The sequence below is a fragment of the Zonotrichia albicollis genome, chromosome 8, assembly GCF_047830755.1.
Source record: "Zonotrichia albicollis isolate bZonAlb1 chromosome 8, bZonAlb1.hap1, whole genome shotgun sequence".
NCBI lineage: Eukaryota > Metazoa > Chordata > Aves > Passeriformes > Passerellidae > Zonotrichia > Zonotrichia albicollis.
In genome coordinates this window covers 12559439-12581602 of record NC_133826.1, presented here as the reverse complement: position 1 = coordinate 12581602, position 22164 = coordinate 12559439, and the positions used below count along the sequence as shown (strand labels likewise).

The 22164-nt window shown below is 38.5% G+C and overlaps 1 protein-coding gene across 2 annotated transcripts in view; it reads left to right on the top strand.

Moving 5' to 3' along the window:
* ADGRL4 (adhesion G protein-coupled receptor L4) overlaps positions 1-15577 on the top strand; it is a 72368-nt gene extending 56791 nt beyond the window's left edge. For both annotated transcript variants that reach the window (XM_074546003.1, XM_005482144.4), the window contains 3 exons: positions 11619-11710; positions 13266-13434; positions 13876-15577. In XM_074546003.1, coding sequence (XP_074402104.1) covers positions 11619-11710; positions 13266-13434; positions 13876-13938 — 324 coding nt within the window. In that variant the 3' untranslated portion in view covers positions 13939-15577. The remainder of the gene's footprint in view (positions 1-11618; positions 11711-13265; positions 13435-13875) is intronic.
* The last annotated feature ends 6587 nt before the right edge of the window (positions 15578-22164 follow it).

The window sequence follows — 22164 nt, the reverse complement described above, 5'->3', positions numbered from 1 at the left end:
AGGTGTTTGCTTATTAATACTAAGGTTCTATTAGAAGACTTAAGTGGAAAGTAATGGCCTTATTGATCCCATCTAAAAATTATTATTATTATTATTAGATTGGTGACTGTACATGAAAAGAAGTGGGTCAGAAGCTCTTTAGATGGACTTAGCAAAGAAAGAGCATTTTAAACCTTTAGAAAACAAGCTGCAAACTGAAGATAATTTCTACAATTTATTCCTTCCTCCTAATATTTGTAATCTTTAGAACCACAACCATTTTAACTAAAACTATGCAGTAGATTAGATCAAAGCATACAAGTATGGAGAAATTATTTATAACAAGTATTTAAACTTTTTAATAGGAACGTGAGTTTATCTCAAGCTTTAAGGGACAAACATTCACACACATGGCAGCCAAAGACTGATTGAGGCAAAGACAAATATAAACCCCAGAGATAAAAGATATGAAAATGGGGGAGGAATAAAAACTCAGAGAATAAAAAGAAGCCCTAGATGACTTTCTTTTCTATTGTAATACATTCTTACAGTAATAATCTCCCTGGTAATAAGTGTACAGAATGGAAATGAGTATTTGTCGCCAGGGTGATGTGGCTGCAGTTTTGATTAGCATGTGATTTCTGTCAGCAACAAACTCCTTCCCGTTTTGGAGCCTTTCAACATGGCTTTCCCCACCTCTGGCATCATAGCTTTTTGAGTGGGAGTAGACCTGTGTAAGGGCTTTATTCTGTACCCCTGGTGGTTTTGGAATCTTCATCTTTTAAACTCTATAGACACAGCATAAGTTCTTCCACTTGTACCTATTTTGAGGTTCAGTTATATATTAGCTATCCATTTGGGAGTAGAAATGATGTCTGGAAGGGTTGGCCAAGGGCTGTTAACACTGTAGTTATGAAAGTCTATGAGACATTAAAAGGAAAATTTGGAAAAGAATCACTGCTATTCCAAGTGCAGCTCTAGCCAGCCCTTCTAATATACCTGTCTCCCACAATGTTCTCCCATCAAATCTGTTCAGCTGAGCTTTGTGCAGCAAGTTCAAAGTCACCCATGAAAACATGATTTGTGCCTTTACAGTATCGACAGAGTCATGCAGACTTGACTGTTGTACCTACTGTCACTGTCACAATAAATTGGCACACCTCTGTGAGGAACCAGGACTCAGAAGTGTGACGTGTTGTAACATTAATAGGTAAAATTTGCCATTTGACAGTATAAATCTATCACTATCATTTGTTGAGATCACCTCTCTAATAAAAAATACAGACTTGCTCTTTGAGGTTGGAACATTTCCAAAATTGAACATCATCCAAATAATCCTCTCTGTGGCTTTTATCCAAACATCCCAGTGCTGTGCAGTGAGGAGGTAGCTCCTGCATGCGATTCCTTGTTTTACCTCTCTGATGAGTGTTTTTAGGGACTTTGAAGGTGTCTGGCTTGGCTTCAAGTTCCAGTTTCTTGAAACAATTGGTAATTGTAGTGTTTACAACTATAAAAATGGCTTATACATGAACCCTGCAATTTTCAGAGCATTCTTGTGCACTTGACTTAGAACGTACAAGCCAAGAATAATTCTTGGAGTGGTGTCCCCAGAAAATCCAAGCTCTTTTTTTAATAAATGTAATGAATAATCAGCTGTAAAGCAAAAACATTCTAAGAACTTCAGTGATTGATTAACTATACTGGTTTGCACCTTTCTTATATAAATGAATGGGTAAATGAATAAAATATACAGATTGCAGTTGCAAAATGCAAAAAAGTGACATATGAGTGATGAAAGCAGGCTAGCAGTAGAGTAATGCTTTTCATTAAGGAACTGCCTGCATATTCATTAGAGGTAGTCGATTACTTAAAAAATACATTCATCAGATAATTTATTTGATGAATTTTACCATTATTTGTCAAATAATTTATTCAACAAAAAAAGGTAAAATTAATGGATTAGTGCATTTATCAAATTTTAATGTACAGCTCTAATACTTATTCAGTTCTGTACATTTAGGTTGATTCAGGATTAGTAATACTGCTGCAATCAATGCAGAAGAATTCCTGGCAAATCCATTACTGTGCTGTTTTTTCATATACTCACAAATTTCATGTACTTAATCTAGACTATTCAAACTGAACATATTTCTTATAAAAAATAAATATTCAAAGCATCTAAGAGATTACATTTTCCCAAGCTTCAATAAAGAACATGGTCTGACTGACCATTGTTACCATAAAAAAAAAATAAAGAAAAGAAAAAAAAAAAAAGAAAAAAAAAGCAGCCCCTCTGAGGTGAGTCACATCACAGTGATGTCATCAAGTCCACTGTGTCTTTGGCTTCCTTACTTTATTATCCTTGTTCTTCAGTGAAACATTGCACAATCAGTATTCCTGACATTTCTTGATATTCTAAGAATTATTATCAAAAATGTTCCTTGACCTCTGACTTCCACCACAACAAAACATAGCACCATCTCACATTTTTCAGTGAATATTTATGCTCTGAAAAATTCAATGGGTTTTTTTGTGATAAATGCTAAGCTATGTTTCTTAGATAGATATGAAAGATATACTCCACTGTTAACTGTGTGTTTTTCAGAAAATAGCTGTTTAAAACATTTTTTTATATCTACTGTTATTTCTCAGTCTGCCTTTTTAGTGGAAATAAATTCCTACTGGGACTAGCAATGCCTTTATTATTCTTTTTTAAAGAGTAATAGTCCCCTTTTCATTAACCTCTCAGTGGCTTCAGTTAAAGGTGTCTCCATGGCATTTCTTATGCCATTGTGGATAAAGTGGAGAGAATTAATTATATAGTGGCAATAAAGACCGAGTCTGCAACTTTGCTTGAAACAGATTAGTTTAAACCACAGTGCTGTTCAGCAACAATACCTGCTGTGCTAAATAATAACTGAGTCAGAAAATACTTGCCCTGTTCAGTGGACAGGATCAACAGCTTCCATGTTGCCAAACCCAATGCATGCAATTTCTCAGCAAGACCAGAGCTTTCACATGAATCAAGGTTTTATCTTCCTTCTCTCTGCCATTAAAGCCCCAATTCTATGGTCCCTGGACATACTTAGAAAAAAAGAGGGGTATGTCCTTTAGTCATTTTAGAGTAATGTAATTAGAAAAAATATTTGATCCTGTGTTATTGCATAGTAACAAATTCATTACATAAGGCTGAAGGGTCCTTGAAGCATGTTCCAAACAAAAGTGTTTGCTTTTAAAAAATCAGCTTAGTAGTTCTATAAGAAAAAAGTATATGAAGTTCCCTATTGCTGTCCCTGGAAGGACATTAGACTCGAAACTCAGGCGTGTCCTCTGTCTCCCAGAGTGAACCAAGCAGACACAGCAGGGGAGGGAGCACAGGTGGATGTCAAGGGAAAGGAGAAGAGCACCTGCATGTGCCAGCTGGCTGCAGATTTCCTGAGATATACCGCAGCTCAGAGCAGATTAATGTCGCACACATCCTCCTTCAGTTCTAGAAAGACTCTTTTAGTGGATCCATGTATAATCAGCTTTTGTGGGTTTTTTTTTTTTTTTGAAAAGCCATACAACTGACTGAAATAGGCTAGTTTTGTTGGTTTGTATTTTAGGGTTTTTTCATTGTTTAATATCTTCTTGGTCGTTCTGTTATGTGCCTTGTTCTAAGCACAATTACTATAAACTTATATGCTTACCCTAAATTGTTCACTGAAAGGACACCATAGGTTTTCTTTAGACAGTTACTGTAGACTGATGGTGTCTTTTGGACTTTCTTAGCAATTACATAATGACTTCATCCACATGACATCTCACTTGAATCAGATCTTCTTCCACTATCCTAGTGCCCCTTTGATTCATTCCTGACAGGCATTTACAGAGGTGAACTTAAATTCACAACAGTAATTGCACAGGAATACTGTGCTTGGAAATCGCACTTGGACACTATAAGAAGTTTTTGTAGTTTTGAATAAATCATGCCATGTGATCCTGAAGAGGATTTGGCAAATTGTGGAAGGTATGGATAGCTTTCTGACTATCCAAAATTGAAAATACAGCTTGTTCTCAGACTTCACATCTCAGTCATGCTCCTGATGCTTTCTCCTTCATGCTAGCTTATCCAGTCACTGAAGCTAGTTGTACTAAAAGATAATGTACAACTATTTCACTCCTCTTTGCTGTGTGAAACTCCTGCAGGTTTCCTGCACTAGGCTCCAGATGCAGCCTAAGAAATGTTTCCATGTATGCAAGGAAACCATAGGAACAGGAGCAATGTGTAGTCTCAGCTTTTTGATGCACCTTGAATCAGTTCATTAAACAGCCTGATTTATGTCACTCCCAACTCACAAGACAATACATCTTCTCAAAAGCTTCTTGGAAAAGAAGAGTAAACCTAGGAATTATTTACACTGTGAGCAAGATAGGCCCCAGTCCTACCACTGGATCTAACTGGGGTAACATTTATGGCTGAGGTCAGGTACAGCTCTGTTGGTTCATCCCTCCTGCCCTTGGCTGCAGAGCTGACAGTAAATAATGTGTTTGGTTTTGCAATCCAATAAGAAATAACATTGAATCCACAAGTCTGCAAAGCTGTTTACCCTGATGAAAAGCATGGAAACCCCATTTATTTATTAATTTACGTCTTCTTTTAAGTGTTATAAAAATATAAATAAAACAGTTAATTGAGTCTAAATCTATAGCTTGAAGTACGTAAAAGAAAAACTTTGAAGTATTCATAAATAAAAAGCACTCCTATGTGAACTTTTTTTTTTTTTCCCCCGAGTCAGGATTTGTAATAAACTCATTTGGCTACGTTTTAACTTTTAAAACAAGAGAAATCATTAAAATCTTAGAAGCATAAAATTCTACCCCTGAATAATTGAAAATATTTCCCAAAAATACAGCCTAAAGGGTGTTCATTAATGTTTTTGTTCCGTTTCCTACTCCCAGATAAGACTGCTGTTGTATACTTAAAGCTTTCGAGAAGATCTATCCACTGGGGACATGGTAATGAGATAAATCAGTCAGGAGACAAACCCTGACTGTTTGACTGCCAGCTTGTGTCCAATTTTATGCAATTAATGCAGCATACATTTTCATTTTGAAGCTTAAATGGTTGTATTGTTAATAACTTAATTCTGTTCTCCCGGGCTGCAGTAACGATGACCCACTGAACGCTGTGGCTTTAGCCACCATCAGCCATCCAGCCAGAAAGGCAGGCATGGATTGCTCTCCCTGGCAGAACCCAGACCATCACAAGCTCATTAATTCAAACACTCGTAATGAGGGTCATTGTACAGACTGATACAGATACAGCTGCTCTGAACTTCAGACATTTTTTGAAAGAGCCAAATTCAATATGATATATGTAAAAAATTCAAGTATATGCCTAAGAGAGCAGCAGGAGAAATTTTCTCATTCTTTTTTGTGAGATCTGACATCAGCATATAGATGGTTTCATCAATTATTGAGACAGAGACTAAGAAAGGAAAAGGGAATGATTTGGGGGTTTCATTTTTGAAGTTTGAATTTAAAGTGCTCAGACTGAATCAGAACTAGTATGTCTGAGTCTTTAGAATTAGCTGCTTCTTTCTTATACCTTCTCTTCTTTGTAACACTAGAGAGCCTTTAAAGGCTGGTATTTGAAATGTTTTAATAACTTTTGAAAGGCTGGGGTGTATCTTTTTACACAAAGATATCATACATGAAATTACTGATTCCTTTTTCATTCTATAAATAATGTGCATTGGAAATACTCTCAAAACCTCAGCCTCATATTAAGCAATTGTAGCAGTGTTTAAAAAACAAAACTGTTTAGATAATCCTGGACGAGGAACTGGGGGGATGAGGGAAATCCAGGTCTTTTTGCTCCAGTGAATATTTAATTATTTATATGGCATGGAATAGATCCAGCAGTAGCAGTAGCAGTGAATAACTATACAGAGCTGAAGAAACCAAGGGTCATAGCCAAGTCTGAATATTAAGTAAAACAGAAAATTGTGCCCCATGTCTCCAACATCCTGTATAAATGTGCTGTCCACAGGGATTTTCATTGTTCAGGAGTGTCCTTTCTGGTTTTATTCAGAAAAGCCATCCTGGTCAGGAAGCGTTTCCTGGTGAAAACACAGTCTAAAACAGTAAATGTCTTTTAGTGCTAATGAACTGACATTTTTCAAGAAAAAAAGTCTTGGATGAAATTTTTTTGAATGCCCTGTCCTGATCCATTTAATTTCACCACAAGTCCAGGTGCTAACTGAGCCACTGCCATGAAAGACAGACCATTCCCCTCTGAGCTTTCAAGTGCTCTTTGTCTTGCTTTAAAAAAGGAAGGGGGGGAAGAAGGAAAAAAGATGTCTTCGTTGTCAAATCTGACAGCTTTCAGCTACCTTGATGGGGCAAAATTATGATAGATCACTTCACTCAGTGTCTTACAATTTAATTGTAATTAATTATGAAAGAAATTACAGCTCTTCAACATGAGTGCAAATATTTTTATTTGCAAGTTTTATTAAATTTTGTGCAGCTCATCCTATTCAGTGTTCAACTAACAAAAAACACCATTCTGTATCTACACAGGGAGAGTTTCATGCAGTGTGAAGCACTAACATCATATTTACTTGAGGACAGAACACTACAATACTCTTCCAGTATGTAAAATAGGTACATTTCAGAGTGGGATTAAAGACCTATTTTAAATATAGCTGTTGCTAGGCAATGTGCTATTAGCAGAACTCCAGCAGCCTGGAACACTTAGGATTTTGGGATCTACATGGTCGTTCTTATATTATTATTTAGTTTCTAAAATACTAGCAATCCACAGAGAGGCTGGTGATTTGCTTAGACAATTGGTGAGATTGTTCCTCAGTGCTCTCTGCTGGGGCAGTCCTAGACCTGACAGGAGTGGCAGCCAGGGCAGCAGCATCTTGATCTGTCCATGCCCAGCTTTCCTCCCTTGCAGAAGCACCTGCTCAGGTAGCAGGGAGACAGAGGGAGGGATGCTCACCTGCAAGCAGACTTTCAGGGATATCCTAGATGCAGGTGGAGGTAGGTTAGCTCCATTCTTTTCCCATCCTATTCTAAAATACATATGACTGATTGAACAGAGATCCCTGGGCTAATTCCTTTGGCAAAGCCTCCCTATTGTTGACCTGATGATTAGCAGAGCACCAGTAAATTTATTTGAATTCTAAATTGCTTTTTCTCTCCTGCAAGAGGATGTTATCCAGATCAGTGCTGTGGGTCAGATGTGATCCTAGGAGTTGTACCACTCCAGATTGCTCTGAACTCTTCCTTGTGTGCCTGTTGTACTTAATCCAGCAACATCACAGTTCTGAACATGGGAACTGTAACATGGAGATCCCCAAAACAGCAGCGGGAAAAGTTCACTGTCCTGCTCTTTACCACAGTGTGCATCCATGACTCTTCTAAGTGCCAAAACCTGCAGCAGTGCCCACAGTTTCCTCTGAATGTCTTGGGACTGCATTCTCTGTGGTGTGCAGTGATAAAGCCTTGACAATGCTGGTGGTAATAGGAGTTTTACTATTTAACTGGCATTCTGCATATTAGCTTAATGGGGCCAGAATTCCCTCCAAAACCCTAAATCCTTCCGACCCTTTTCATATGTGATGTCCCAGAGAGGGATATAACACTTCATCCTTCCTTTAATCTCCATCTCAGTTGTACAACACAACCCAGTTCCTGCAGGTTTGTGTCTTCTTAGACATTATCCAGGGTTATACAGCTACATAAATGTAGTTGCCCATACCTACAGAATCCTGATTTCATGGGCATCCTAATAATTGCTCTTGTTCATTTCCTATTTCTCACAAATATATTTTAAGTTTTTCATTTGTTCATAAATATACCACAACATTTCTAGAATTTAAGAATACTAAAAATACTTTTACAAATATCTTTAGGGAGACTTGATTCCCTGAAGATGCTGTGAGTGGAGGCTTTTTCTGTATCAGTCCTTGACTTTGATTAACCACTTAAAAAAGAAAAAAAATGAATAGATTAATTATTAAAATTAGTCCTGTAGTGCACCTGAGCAATGATGAGTGAAACATGATTCTCACTGAATTGCAGAGGAGGCAGAGCTGAGGATGCTCAGCACTTCAGAGAATTGCCCTGGCAGGGAGAAAGTCAGAGGTTTTCTTTGTAAAATGATAAGGACTGAGTGCACTGTTTGCCCAATAGCAGTCTGGGGTGGTTTGTTAAATAAATAAAATACAAAAAAAATTATTCAGTTCAGGGCTTGGAATCAATGCAATTCCCCTCTAGTCTATTAGCCTTGCCGAGCAGCCCCTCTCAGGACACAGCAGTTTCTCTGCCTGCTCAGCCATGTAATAGCACTGAAAACAAAGGCACCGGAGCCGCTGTGTCACACTGTGACATCGTTATTCACTCCATAAAACCGCAGCCGTGCCCAGCCCCTCACGCCCGGGCTTTGCCCCCAGCTGCAGACTCACTGTGCTCATTATTCAGGTGAGCTGTCCCCAGGCTGGCCCTGTGCACAGCCTGTCCTGAGCTGGTGTCACAGCTGCCTGCACATCCTGCTCTGCTCAGTCTCTCCCTCTCCGGGGACGCCATGCCTTATGTTTGCCGCTTCCTTCTCATTCACCTGGCCTGACACCTTAAGGCAGTCTTAATTATAGTGCCACTGAAGGTTTAGTCAACAAGATCTTAAGACTGTGGTTTAATTACAAAATGAAAACACATTATTACAACCAAAGTAAGTATAAAATAATATTTGGCTGTAAGGAGCAATCGAAACTTTTTAGATGTTTCAGCGTCTCTCATGCAGAAGCCCCTCTCTCTCAGACAGAAAATTTGGGGATCCAGGACTTCTTGTGTACATCTGTATTTTAGATTACTTCTGCAGCCTACTACCTCAATTTCTGCTTGTTTGAAACTCAGTTTTGGATACAAATTCAAATGTCTTAAGTGCTTTTACCTTTGGCTAGGCATTTTAAGTGATTTGACTTCTCATTCCATGTGTTGGAACACATAAGGCTCTTTGGGGATATCAGTTCTATTTCCCCTTTAGTCCTAATAAGTTCAACTTATTAGTGTTCGTACTCAGTCCTGCCATCCAATATGAACTTTTTACTTTACATTTCCCAGAAATAGAGGCCATTGGTATGTTCATAGCAAAGAACATGCAGAGTATCAGGTTGAAGCAGGACGCATTAAGTTTAGGATACCTTTTGGGATATCTATTGGATTGCCAGTTTTCTCCACAGGCCACACTTGACACATTGTTTAGATTAGGTGGTTTTTTCCTCCAGGATTTACCCATTAGTTCATGCTATTGTTTTCCCTCATGTTTTGCTTCATTTCTGTGTCACAGGGTAGTTACTAAACCTTTGTTGCTATCCATTTCATCCTCCCTCAAAGGACAAAATGCAGTTCCAGAGGTTTCTAACTTAGTTGAAGCATTGTGTACAGCCAGTCTATGTGCTTTCACTTTGCTATATAAATTTTTATTAATGGAGTGCTTAAAAATGGGGCAAAGACCGACTTAAGACTTTAATAAATCTTGGAAACGACCAAGTGTTTCAGAAGTTAAGTTCACCCTCATTACCCTGTAACACTACCTCCTGTGAGGCTACCTGAGACATATTGTACAATAATTGTGTTCTGGCAGCTGACTCCAAGAAGCTGGTGTTAACCTCTCCTGCTCCCCTGATACATACAGATTATTCCCATTCGAATGGGCTGGTGAATGAAAAGATCAGAGTTAATGGGAATTACTTTAATGCAGGAGGCCAAATCCTATTATCCTGTGAAACGGACAGTGCAAATAGTATTTGTGCAAGGGAGCCCCACTGGGACGAGGAGAAATGGAGCCTGCTGCCCACCCCATCCTTGCTCAGCAAAACCTTGCCACTTCTGCAGCTGCTTTTGTGAGAAAGGGGGGTTGGCCCATGGAGCTTCTCACAGAACCTATTTCTGGCAGTTTTTAAAGTTGCAGTGTGTTCTCTATACCTCTGGTACTTTGATCACATTTCCCGCTACCTATTTCAAATTAATAAGTATATTGGGTGAGTTATGCAGATTACAGTGCATGCATGAAGTTATTTGATATATTATTCGCCAACAAATATAAAATAAAAAGTAAGTCTGCATATAATTATCCACAACTGCTGACTGAGTCATAATTAACTTTGAAAAATTGCTGGTTTAGGAGATATCATAGATTACAATTTTAAATATAAGGAGCTTCAGAATAGCTCTCATGATCAGCACTAGTGCAAGGTATTCAGTGAAGGATTAATTCCCAAAACTGCTCATCAGCTCTATCTCCTGTCTTATCAAATTGTAAATATATTATGCTGCATTAAACTATGAGCACGCAGCTAATTAAAGCAGAGACTGCTTTAATATTAGATACTCTCCCTTTGACACAAGAAAATTGTTCTAAGGACATACCTTATGAGTGCTAACAAGTGAAAGTGATTCCTTTTCAAGTGGTGCTGTGCTCCAACAGCTTTTTGTTTTTATTCCAGAGACTTTTTTTTTTTTGTTTGGGCTGGGTTTTTGGTTTGGTTTGGTTTCTTTAAAGAATAAGAAGCAGGGGAAAACCATACAGTCTTTCTGGAGAAACAGCTTGGGGAAGACATTAATTCTATTCATTCTACAGCTGGAACCCCACAGGAACTGACCAAGAGATTGCAGCCAAAGACTTACAAATAGTACCTGAATGACACACAGCTAAAATTTGGATAATTTACTAATATTTTAAATATATTCTGATGTTAAATGCTGCAAAGTAAGAAGGCACTTCCACTTTTTTAAAGGAATGCAGTATAAGTTTAACTGAAAGATCAGTGAAGCCTAGCCAAAGCAAGAAAGAATCACAACTGAGCATCATTTGCAAAATTGCTTATTTTAGTTGCTTTTCTTTGTTTCAAACTCAAATCAAGCGATGCCATTGTAAAAAATCAAGGAAAAAATACCAAAACTATTCATCTATGAAAAAAAAAACCATAAAAGAGAAGATATACAGCAATACACCTTTCAGTAAAATCTAGATTTTTAAAATTATTTGTGAAAGCCTCTAAGATTTTTCTGCCACTTGAAAGTTTTCACACCCCAAAGACCTCAAAATGTATGATGCTATTAATTTTATTTAGCAACAAAAGACACACATATTTTGAGATCAATATGATACAGTACAATAGAAAACCCATAGGGTAGAGGGTTTTTAGGAGTTTCTAAATTTCTCATTCCTTTCCTTTCCTTTCCTTTCCTTTCCTTTCCTTTCCTTTCCTTTCCTTTCCTTTCCTTTCCTTTCCTTTCCTTTCCTTTCCTTTCCTTCATCTCTACTCAGGAAAAATAATCTCAGCAGGAAATCAAAGAGATTTACCAATAAAATCAATAAACATTTGCAGACTGTTCGTAGTGATACTGTTGAGATAAGGTAGGGTTACATCCCTGTTTGATCAATATTTTTTCAGGGCTAATATTTTTTTAATAGAAGTGAATCAGAACAGGGTGGATTTTTTCCCCTCCAGGCATGGGATTCTGTAGATTTCAGATACACAGAAATTTTATCTGACTTGTTTCATTTAAATGTTTAACAGTTATTGGCATTCCAAGGTATCCTGGTTTAAACTAAAAGTTTTTCTCTTCACTCCCCCCAGGTTAATTTGTTGGCTTTTGGAGTGATTATTTATAAAGTATTTCGACACACTGCAATGTTAAAGCCAGAAGTCAGTTGTTATGAAAATATAAGGTAAGTTTTCCATTTAGTACAAATGCTACTTTCTTTCTGTAGGTTTAAATACAGGCAGAGATGATAATGAGTATTCAAAAGTAGCAGTTCAATATCCTGAGATTTGTAGAAAAATATTTTCTTTTTTCTGTTATTACCCTTATATATATTTGGACATAAATTTTGCAGTCATTATTCCCACTGAGTCATACCTTGTATGATAGGGTGTGTGTGTAAGATGCACAAAGAAAACAAGAGGCCCATATCAACCAGAGGTAAAGACTGATGGCAAAGTTAAAGAAGTAATTGTCCTTTTTTCTTAAGTACTTTCCACAGCCTCTATGCAAGGCAAAGCAGAATTCAAATCTATGCCTGAAATGGGACCAAAATATTTGCCTTGAAGTAGCAAGTGATAAGAGATTGGAGCCATTCACGTTATTTGGGAAAAGTCTGCAGTAGGACATTGTGCTTCTGTGGCACTGGAGGGATGGAGCAGATTCTTTACTTTGCATGCTGCTATGATTTTTCCATCAACTCACTCTCTTTAAAACTGATTTATAGGGACCTTGAAAACCGTTTGTGCAGGAAAAGCTGAAGTGTACTACAGGGAACATTGAAAACAACTTACTGTTTGTGTTGCTTAGGAACACTCCTGCAGTTTCAATGCATTGCACTAGATTTATAGTTAGGATTTAGCAATCGTTTGATTGATTACTTTCTCTTATTCCTCACCTTTCATAGCTTCATGTGGTGACCTGTTTCTAATGAAGTTGAAAATTATCAATTTTCAGGGGAACAGTGCTAAAAATGTCTGCTGTTCAAAGGAAGTCCTGCAATGACTGAGCTGAGAATGAATAAGAAAGTAATCAGTGGCTTCATTTCCACAAAAACATGCTGTAATTTGTGCAAGTCTGTGAGCAGGGCTCTACAGCATCTTGGAAAAAAAAATTGTAGCCAATCAGTTTCTACAATTTTAAGGCATCAATATGCTGACCCAGGAACTATTTGAGAGGACTTGTGTTCTAAAAACAATTTTTTTTTTTTTCATATTTAAAAGACGGAATTTTAAAAAGAGCCTGGTTTTATAACTGGCACCATCCTCTGCAGTGAACCTGAGAGGCAGCCTGGGAATCCTTTGATGTCATGCACATGCACTGACCTAAGAGCATACTGAACATTTTTCTGGGTTATTTTTTTGAGGAAGATAGGGGGGAGGAGGAAAAGTGGGGGAATGCTTCATAACAGACATATGTTTTTCCTTGGGGAATTACACTAACAGTAGATTTAAATCAAATCATATGGTGCTGCAGTACGCCAGAGAAAACATAGCTGAAGATTAAAGAAGCCAGTGTTTTAAGGCTCTCCAGTTTTACTCCTTTGCTCTTCCAAAGTGGTTGTGTGACTTTGTTTGTGCTACAGTGCTACAGCACACCCTGAAGAGCAGCCCCTGCACTTGCACTTCTCAGGCCTTGGCAGCTGTGAAAGAATTTCCAAGGCAGCACTCACCACCCAAAGTGGAGGGAAAGGAGAGTAGCATGTGCCAGTGTGTTGCTCACAATATTCTCTCCCTGTCCAGATCCTGTGCCCGGGGTGCCCTGGCTCTCCTGTTCCTCCTTGGGGCTACCTGGATTTTCGGGGTCCTCCATGTGGTCCAAGGGTCTGTGGTTACTGCCTATCTCTTTACAATCTTCAATGCATTCCAGGGGATGTTCATCTTCATATTTCTTTGTGTGCTGTCTAGGAAGGTAAGCATCCTACTCCTTGTGGGAAGTGACTCAGTCTCATGTCCCTGCACTGTCCAGGTGCCCAGCCCTGAAGATGAGCTTCTGCCTTCACTGGAGGCAGAACCTCTGTCCCATTTTTATGTTCTCACATATTTTGTCCACTTTTTAAAACCTAAGTATGAAACATGGGGAAATGGGGTTTTTTTTAACTGTAAAACCGGTTACAGTGTCATTAACCTGATGAAATAGTAATGTGTGCAATAAAATTTCCAGTATTTTCAATTAGCAGCAAGATTCACCCACACTGCCCTCGGATGATACTTTCTTCAGTGGTCTGTCCTAAAGTAAATGTCAGCCCCACCTTAAAATATCTAGTGACAAGAGCAGTACAAAATGAATTCAAAGGCATATAGACCTATTAATAAATCTATTTCATAATTGAATTCAATGATTTTATTTCAGATTCAGGAGGAGTATTATAGATTGTTCAAAAATGTTCCTTGCTGTTTCGGCTGTTTGAGATAAAGGAGAGGAAAACACCTAAAAGCATCTCAGCAGAAGAAAGAAGAAACTTACATGATGTTGTTATGGATATTACTGCAAAATATGGTATTTTGAAAGTTTGAAATGACCCAGTGAGCAGGCTTATCTCTTAACTAAATTACTGGTTTTGTACATACATGTGCATTCGTGCAGAACATCTGTATTATTCTGTATATTAACAGTATACAAAACAAACTGGATCATTGCAAAACAAATATTAATAAAGAAAAGGGAAAGAAATTTCTAAATAATCTCAAGACCTCATGACTGAGGTTTTGTTTCTAATATTAAAAATATCTGCAGTTCTTGAAAGCAAGATACCAAAAACCAACTGGCACAGCAGATTTTATGAAGTGCTTTGCTAGTGGAAACATATTCACCATCCTTTTGTAGTAAAAAACTTCATACATTAAGTTGTATGTGACCATCTGTGGGGAATGGGTTCCATTAAAGAGTCAATAGATAAAGATCTGCTTCAGCCTAGACTTTTGAAAACATTTCTTTTAATTTAAAGTAGATTAAAAAAGGAATTTGTTTAATATTATTCTCTTATCACTCTGAAATATATATTTGTATATTAATCAATCCTTTATTTTTATAACTTCTAAAGAACTGTTTAGATCTAAAGAGCTGAGGTCAGATCTGATACAAGAATGGTGGGACAGTCATTTTATAACTGAAAGATTATTTTGTGAATACTTTGAAAAAGATCTGGTTCTCGTTTTATTTAATTGCCAAAAAGACTGAGATCTGCTTAACTGGCACTATGATTTTGGAGGCTGTGGGAAGAAGATGCTTTCACAGGTTTGTCACTTCATAGGTGGTTGGAATCCAGACTTTGTAGGATCAAATTAAAGTGGTAGAAATCACCCATGCAGAAGAAGACGGATTTAAATTCAAGGTAATGTGGCTCTGTACCATGTAAAATTCCAGTTACAGCAGTTTTCTCACAGCATCTTTGCGTCGAGCAGTTGTCTTCCTCTGAGGCTGCTGGGTTTGAATCACTCCTGTACTTAACCTTAGGAGTGTGAATAGAACCACTAAAATCAAAGGGAGTACCAAGGTGCAAGTTTGGCAGATCAGAGCATAAACACAATGCATCAACCATTCCACCATGGCATCTGACTTATTTGAAAAGTATGCTTTAATTTCACCCATTTAGCACCCAAATTATGTGAAGTGCTGAGCAATTTCCTGTCCACATTGCCTTCTCAGGAAGTGTCTAGGATCTCAGATGAAGCCCAGTATTTTTGCCAGTGAGGCACTGTAAATATGTAGTTGTTAATAAATCCCACTGTTGTGTTGTCTGTTAAAATAAAGCACTAGTCTGAATTTTATTTATATTAAAGGAAATCTTTTTTTAGTAGTGGTCAACTTTGGTTTTTATCCTTTTTTCCTTATACACAGGGTTTTCATTGTATGCACTGCAATGATAGGCTTCATTAGGTATGTTCCATGCCCGTATCAAGTCTTTTTGAAAAAAGAGTAGTCTATTTTTCAAAAAAAAAACTAAAGAAATCTCCTGGTCCTTTGAATGTAAAATATGTGAATAAACTGGAGTGCTTTGCTTTCACATTTTGACATTTCCATTCATTTAAATAAATACAGTGGTAAAAGTTCACATTGTTACATATCATTTGCCCTCAATTATTTGCTGTATTTCCTTTGCTGTTGTCTATGTTCTTGTGAGGTTTGGAAATGCAGATACATATTACTTAAAAGGGTATTTTTAGAAGGATATCTACCAGCCCATCATTTTTAATCTCCTGCAGAACTGTAACCTATGGTAAACTGATCTGGACAAAGCATCTCTAGTAACTATATAATGACTTCAGCATGCTCAGGGAGATTGAAAAAGTTCCTTGGAAAGAAAATATATCATAAATGTTTAGCTTACAATAGTCTTTGTAATGAAAGAACATCTTTTATAGGAAAAACTGCTCTCCTGTCTCTGGGTCAGATCTTCATTGAAACTCTGTTTTCCTTACATATAAGGATGAGTTTTCATCTTTTAATACAGCACATAGGGAGCAGATACCTTTCTTTTAGATTCCCTGCCTCAGACCCTGAAGGATATTGCAACTGTCCTTCCTAGCACATGCAGATGTACTACAATTAAAAGGTTTATTTGCCACAGCCCTTAGTTACATGAACCCAAATCCAGCAGAGAGAGAAGGGCTGACATTGGACATAAATTGAAAAAAGAGAGGTTTCAACAAAATATGAGGAAAATCCTTTTCACCATGAGGACAGTCAAGTGTTGGAAAGGATTTCCCAGAGAGTTCATACAATTGTGTTTAAATCTTTGGAGGTTTTTAAGACTGCATAAAGTTCCAGCAATCTGATCCCAACCTGACCCTGCTCTGAGCAGGAGGGTGGATGAGATGACCCTCTGAGATCCCTTCCAGCCTGGATTATTCTATTAGTCTATGGTATCAAATGAGAAAAATAATAATCAGGCATTAGTTACAATTTTGTTATGCAAACTTGTGCTCAAGTGCTAAGCAAACTGTTTTTCCAAAAGTAAATTCATGTAATCTATTTATCAGATCAACTAGCTGACTGGTTTGAAAACTAAGAATTTTGTTTAGCACTTTTTAATATTACACATTTTAGAGGCCTGTGACATGTCCAGTGGGGCCAACAGGAAAAATAACAAAGTAAAAACAAATCAGTGATTGACCAGATATATGAAAAGTAAAATGTTAAGGTTTCACTCTGAAAGTAAATTCTTGATGAATAATTTTTTTCCATTAAACCAAACAGAAATTTGTGTTCAGTGTTGCATTTCAAGGTTCAGTGTTTCAGAATACAATAAATAAGGTAAAGACTCATCTATTCTGAAATAAATATTCCCTCAAAGAATTAGAATAGTATTTCAAAGAAACTGCAATATTATCACCATAGCCATTGGGAGATTCAGTCTGCTGGAGCTGTGCTAATAAACAAAACTTCTGTGCTCTTTACCTATTGGAATGAAGCAGGTAGTCATTCAAAACAAGATAAATACAGTGCAAATTTATTTCAGATTTTTCTCCACTCCCCAGCTGCCACAGACCTTCAGCTCAAAACATGGGGATGCTCCAAAGCCAGGACTTGGGCCCCTTGTTGACCACACAGATAAAGCAATGCTGCACATGATTATGGGAAGCAGAACAAATATTTTCAGGGCTGATTTTTCCAGCTGCTACACTTCCAGCATCACTTTTCTCATCAATAATTTCACTTTTTATATATTTATCGTCATAGTTCCTTAAAGGCCTGTTCATAATCACACTCTTGCCATGTGCCAATGAAGCCCAGGAGAAGCCCTACCTCCTTCTTTGAAATATCTATAGACTAGATAAAAAAGCCAAAACCCATGAGGTTAAAACTTCCTTTGCTCTGGGAAAAGAGGTGGTAGGAGGAGAGCCACTGGCCAACAGCTTCCTCCAGCCTGTGTTACTCTTTTCCCTTGGATCTCATACATCCAGTGCTGAGTGCTCTGAGATTACGGAAGGCACGGTGCCACCTCACCAAAGTCATCCCCATGCAATTTTTATATAAAATTAAGCCTTTAAGATGGATGCAGACTTGAAAACAGCTGAACAGCAATGCCCTGATAGTCCACTTAAAAACAACCAAACTGTCAAGTGCAAATGTGCTGAAGCATTTTCACAAGCTGCCTGGCCCCCTGCCAGCTCAGCCCCCACGGCCGGCCGGCTCTGTGGGCAGCCTGTCCCCGGAGCTGCAGCCACAGAAGGACAGGGCTGCTGCTCTCAGACTCTGCATCTCCATGACAACACTCCTGAACAAACCTTGTGGAGAACCAAGAGCCCTCGACACACCCAGGCTTTGCCAGGAGTCAGGTCCATGGCCAGGCACAGAACCTGGAGGCCCTGGAACCGCGGCTTCCAAGATGCAAGATGTGGCCAATATGAAATACAGTAATTCCACCAACTTTACTGCTGCACTGCAATATTGACAGCAGCAGTCCTACTGGCTCAGAACAGAAAGTATGAAAAAAATTCCATACACACCAAAAACTAACAGTAAAACTGACTTTTGAGAATGTTCTTTTTTTCCCAAGAGGAACAACAAAATGCTTAAAAAAGCACACTGAAATTATCATGAAACATAAGTTATTACTGATTCTATTTATGATAATATTCATGTTTTGTAGAGGCCTTATTTTACATCTTTAACAATTATGTTTTGTAGAGGTCTTATTTGACATCTTCCCAATGCAGGGTTGCATTTTTCCCAGAATTCCTTTTCCAGAACTATGCCTTTAAATTTGGCAGAAGCTTTACTTCTACAGCTGTTGTTTGGCAGCTCCTTGGGTTTTTTCTTGCATTGCTGGTAAGTGCTCATATTTTATTGTATTTTCTCCTCTGGATTCCCAAGGAAAAAAGTGTATTTTCAACAAACATAGGGGAAGCTCCTCTGTTTCTCAAAGCATTGCTGATTATTCTAATTAAAACTAGCTCCAAGACTGACCATCAGCCTTCACTGCAGTGCAATAGGCACCTCTCTGCAATGTAAGCCTTTGTATTTATTGTAACTATTTATATAAATGCTGCAGTCAGCTCTGTACCCACATAAACCTAACACCATTTATATTAATTTTGTAAGACTTTTGTGAGACAGTGCTAATTTAGTCAAATCCAAGTTGATTATAAACTGTTCTTCTTTATAATAACTATGTTTGAAAACTATGTTTCTAAGAGACAATCCAGTTTACTTTGTTAAAATAAGTTATATTTAATCTGGGCAGGGATGTTTTCCTCCTGTGTCTGGCCCACCATTATTTGGTCTAATGGATTGAGTTAAAGGCAACAATCTTCAAAATCCCATTCCTCTCTCTCTTTGAATCTTTCTGCACTATGCAGACTTCTTGGCATCACCTTGGCTTCTGCTGGGTTTCAGAAATAATTGTTGATGATACAGTAAATTTGTTTTCTCTCCCTTGTGTTTAAATCCCAATCTTACAAACACTCATGTATTTGCTCAGTTTTATGCACGACTAAGTCTTTGGCGTTAATGAGGCTGCTCATGTGCATAAAGTTAAGCATATGTGCAAGTGTTGTATGATCAGGGTCTTAGGATGCCAATTTGCAGTAATAACAGATTTGCATAAACTCATGATCCCAAGCACTGGGCTTCCTGCTCATTATCAGTAGTGGAATTAATTTAGCTGTTTTTCATTCCATGATGTTTATGAACCTTTTCTTTTTTTTTATTTTGTGAACTTCAAGTTGTTGTGATTACCAGTCCTCAGCCATTTTTGATTTTGTCCCTCTCACTTAACATATGTGGGGCTTTTCCCTCCATTTACAACTAGCTCACCTTAACCATGTTAGTATGAGCTCATTTATGCTCAAGATAAAAGATCAGGTCACACTTCTTAAGCTGAAAATACGCTCCATGCTGTGTAAGAGATCTGCAGAAATACCAATTGCAAATACCCAGCTAGGACTCATCAAAATCCTGTGCACAAGTCATGGCTGCTGTTGTCAAGGGGTTAGGCCCTAAATGAAGTGAGTAGCAGCTGTAACCCATTTAGTAGAGATGCCAGCTAAGGGAGAGGCAGCCTACACTCCTCTCTGGCAGGTGGGTCGCATTGAAGCAGAAAAAAGCAAAGTATATCCTCACTGAAATTACAGTGCGTGTCCTACTGAAGGATAATCTCCCTTCTGATGCTCAGCTCTGCTTTGTCTTCATTATGATTGACACTTAATACCTATAATACAACTCCTAAAGACTCTGGGGTTTGACTCCTCGTTCTGAGAAGCAGTGCTGCATTTACTCCCTCTCTCAGTGGATGGGGCATGACGAGGTGTCCCCCCTTCCCTGGCAGGGCCTGCTGAGGACACACCTTCCCAGAGACCCTCCCTCTGTGGTGCACCCAGCTCCCAGAGCTGACCTGCAGTTCCCAGAACAGATGAGAGCTGAGTTGGGATCTTCCAGCCCCCAGTAAAGTGGAGAAGGCTCTGGAGTGAGCAAGGGATAGCCGTGCTGCAATAGGGAAACAAAGGTAGAAACAGTGACACTTGGTGAGTAGCAAAACAGAGGCATGAATGCCTCCTAACCCTAGTATGTAACATTTTTAAAGAGGGGGAGAAGATAAATGAATAAATTCTGCTACAAAAGAGATAATTGAGAGCTTTCATCTCAAGAACCTCTGGAAGCCAACTGGAGCCACAGAGAGCAGTATCTCTGGAGGCCAGCCCAGGAGGAAGCTATTAACCCTCGTAGTGCTGGTGGAGAAGAAGGAAAGCCTAAAGTAGTAAATAAGTGAATCTCTGTATGTCTCAAAGCCTTAACTTCAATTCTTTTCAGTACAGCGGCTTTCTTTGCCAGCCCAGACCCTTGAACACACAGTCACAGGGAGAGTGCACAAAGAGGCTTGGCTGTCTCTGCAGGGGCTGCAGATGGAGTGGCTGGAGCACAGGTCTGCAAGGGCAGAAAGGAGCATCCCATTGTGTCCCACCTTCTGCAAGGCAGGAACTCCCCTTTCTTAAACAGCTTTGTTCCCCTACCAGGGGCTGCTCTCTGAGCTGCATCTGATTGTGGTTTCCAAGCTCTGGCTTGGCTCTTGCAGACGCTATTCCTGTAACAGACAAGCCTGCTCCTCTGCCACATATTTGTTTAAATGGGTTCAAAAGTTCCCAGCTTCCTGACGACTTTTTTTCCCCCCTTTGTTTTATACCAATCAGTTAATTTGCTAACATCACCCTCCGTATCTTCTGATCTTAGGCAAGCTGGCGGGGTTTACTGGTGCCTTTATCGCCACATTACAGCCAGCAGTGAGGAATGCAGGTCAGAAGGGAAATAAGAAGGGACGGCTCTTTTGAAATGGGGAGGAACAAGGTCAGGGTTGTGGGGCAAACAGGAGAGGGTGGAAGTGCAGAAAAGGGATGTACTTTCAAAACAAACTCATGCTGCACTAATCCAACTGCTATTCAGCTTTATCCCCCTCTGCTTATACATTGCTAGAAATCTCCTTTTATCTTCCTTTGTCTCTTTTTCTTATTCTGTCTATTACAAAGTCTTCACGAAACCACTTATTTTTGTTATACATTTTATAAAATGCTCTATTTCACAACACACTTTTATTAGCTTCTGATCAAGAAGTCTGTTTCAAATAAAAACATTAGAACCGATCAGAAATGGGAACGTTTTTCACAAAAGGTGATGGTTTTTGTTTTGAGAACAATCTACTTTTTAGTCAGAATTTTTGTCCTAGCCAACAAAGAGCTTTTTTATCTCTTCCCAGTTACTCCAGATTTACAAGAGTGAGAATGAAAACACGGCAATTTTTGTCCTCATTACAAAAGGGACAGAGATTTAGAAGAAAAAGATTCATTGAGCAGTAATATTAGAATAAAATTGTGCTGTTTGGCTTTGGTAGCTTTGTGCTTGTTTATATAAGTGGATTGATCAGAGGCACTCATATTTTGTTTTTTCCACTGCTCTGCATGTCCTTGTTGATCAGGACAGTCCTGCTTTATCTCTCACAGTGTTCTTCCAGGTCATGGTTGAGCACAGAGGCATGACCATGAGGAAACTTGCCTTTACTTCTGCCAATCACATGCCAGTCAATAAAGAGAAATCCATTTTCTTTCTACCTAGCACTAAAGTGGGAAAAGAAAGGTTCTCTTTTCTTTTCTTCTTTTTTTTTTTTTATGTGTGTGTGCAGCAAAGTAAACAAAAGTTTAAAGTAAACTTTTTCAAATAACTCTTTTTCCTGGCAGAACTTTCTCTGCCTTCTGCTGGCTGAAGGGCATTGTAATTCATGCAATAAAGGGGGAAAAGATCTGCTGGTAGAGATTGTTTACTTTAAACTTCTGTTTGTTTTGCCTCCACTCCGGGAAGAATGTAATATTTCTATAAAGCTCTGTTAATTTTTTTTTTCTTCCTTTGACTGACTTGAGCACTGGAGAAAGCACCCGATCAACAAACAGGAAACCAAAGACTTTTCATCCCTGTAGGACAGAAGTGGCACAAACTGCTGCACTGCAAGCTGCTTTCAACTGATCCTCCTTGGGAGTGAATGGATGTTACTTGGAAGTAACCCATACACTCGGGTCAAAATTTTCAAACCAGTCTCCTAAGCCCAAACATCCCACTGAAATCTATGATGGAGTCACTAAACTACTTCAGATAATAATTAAACATAAGTGCCAGAGTGTGGGTGTAATCAGTAGGCCACCATTTGTGGATGTT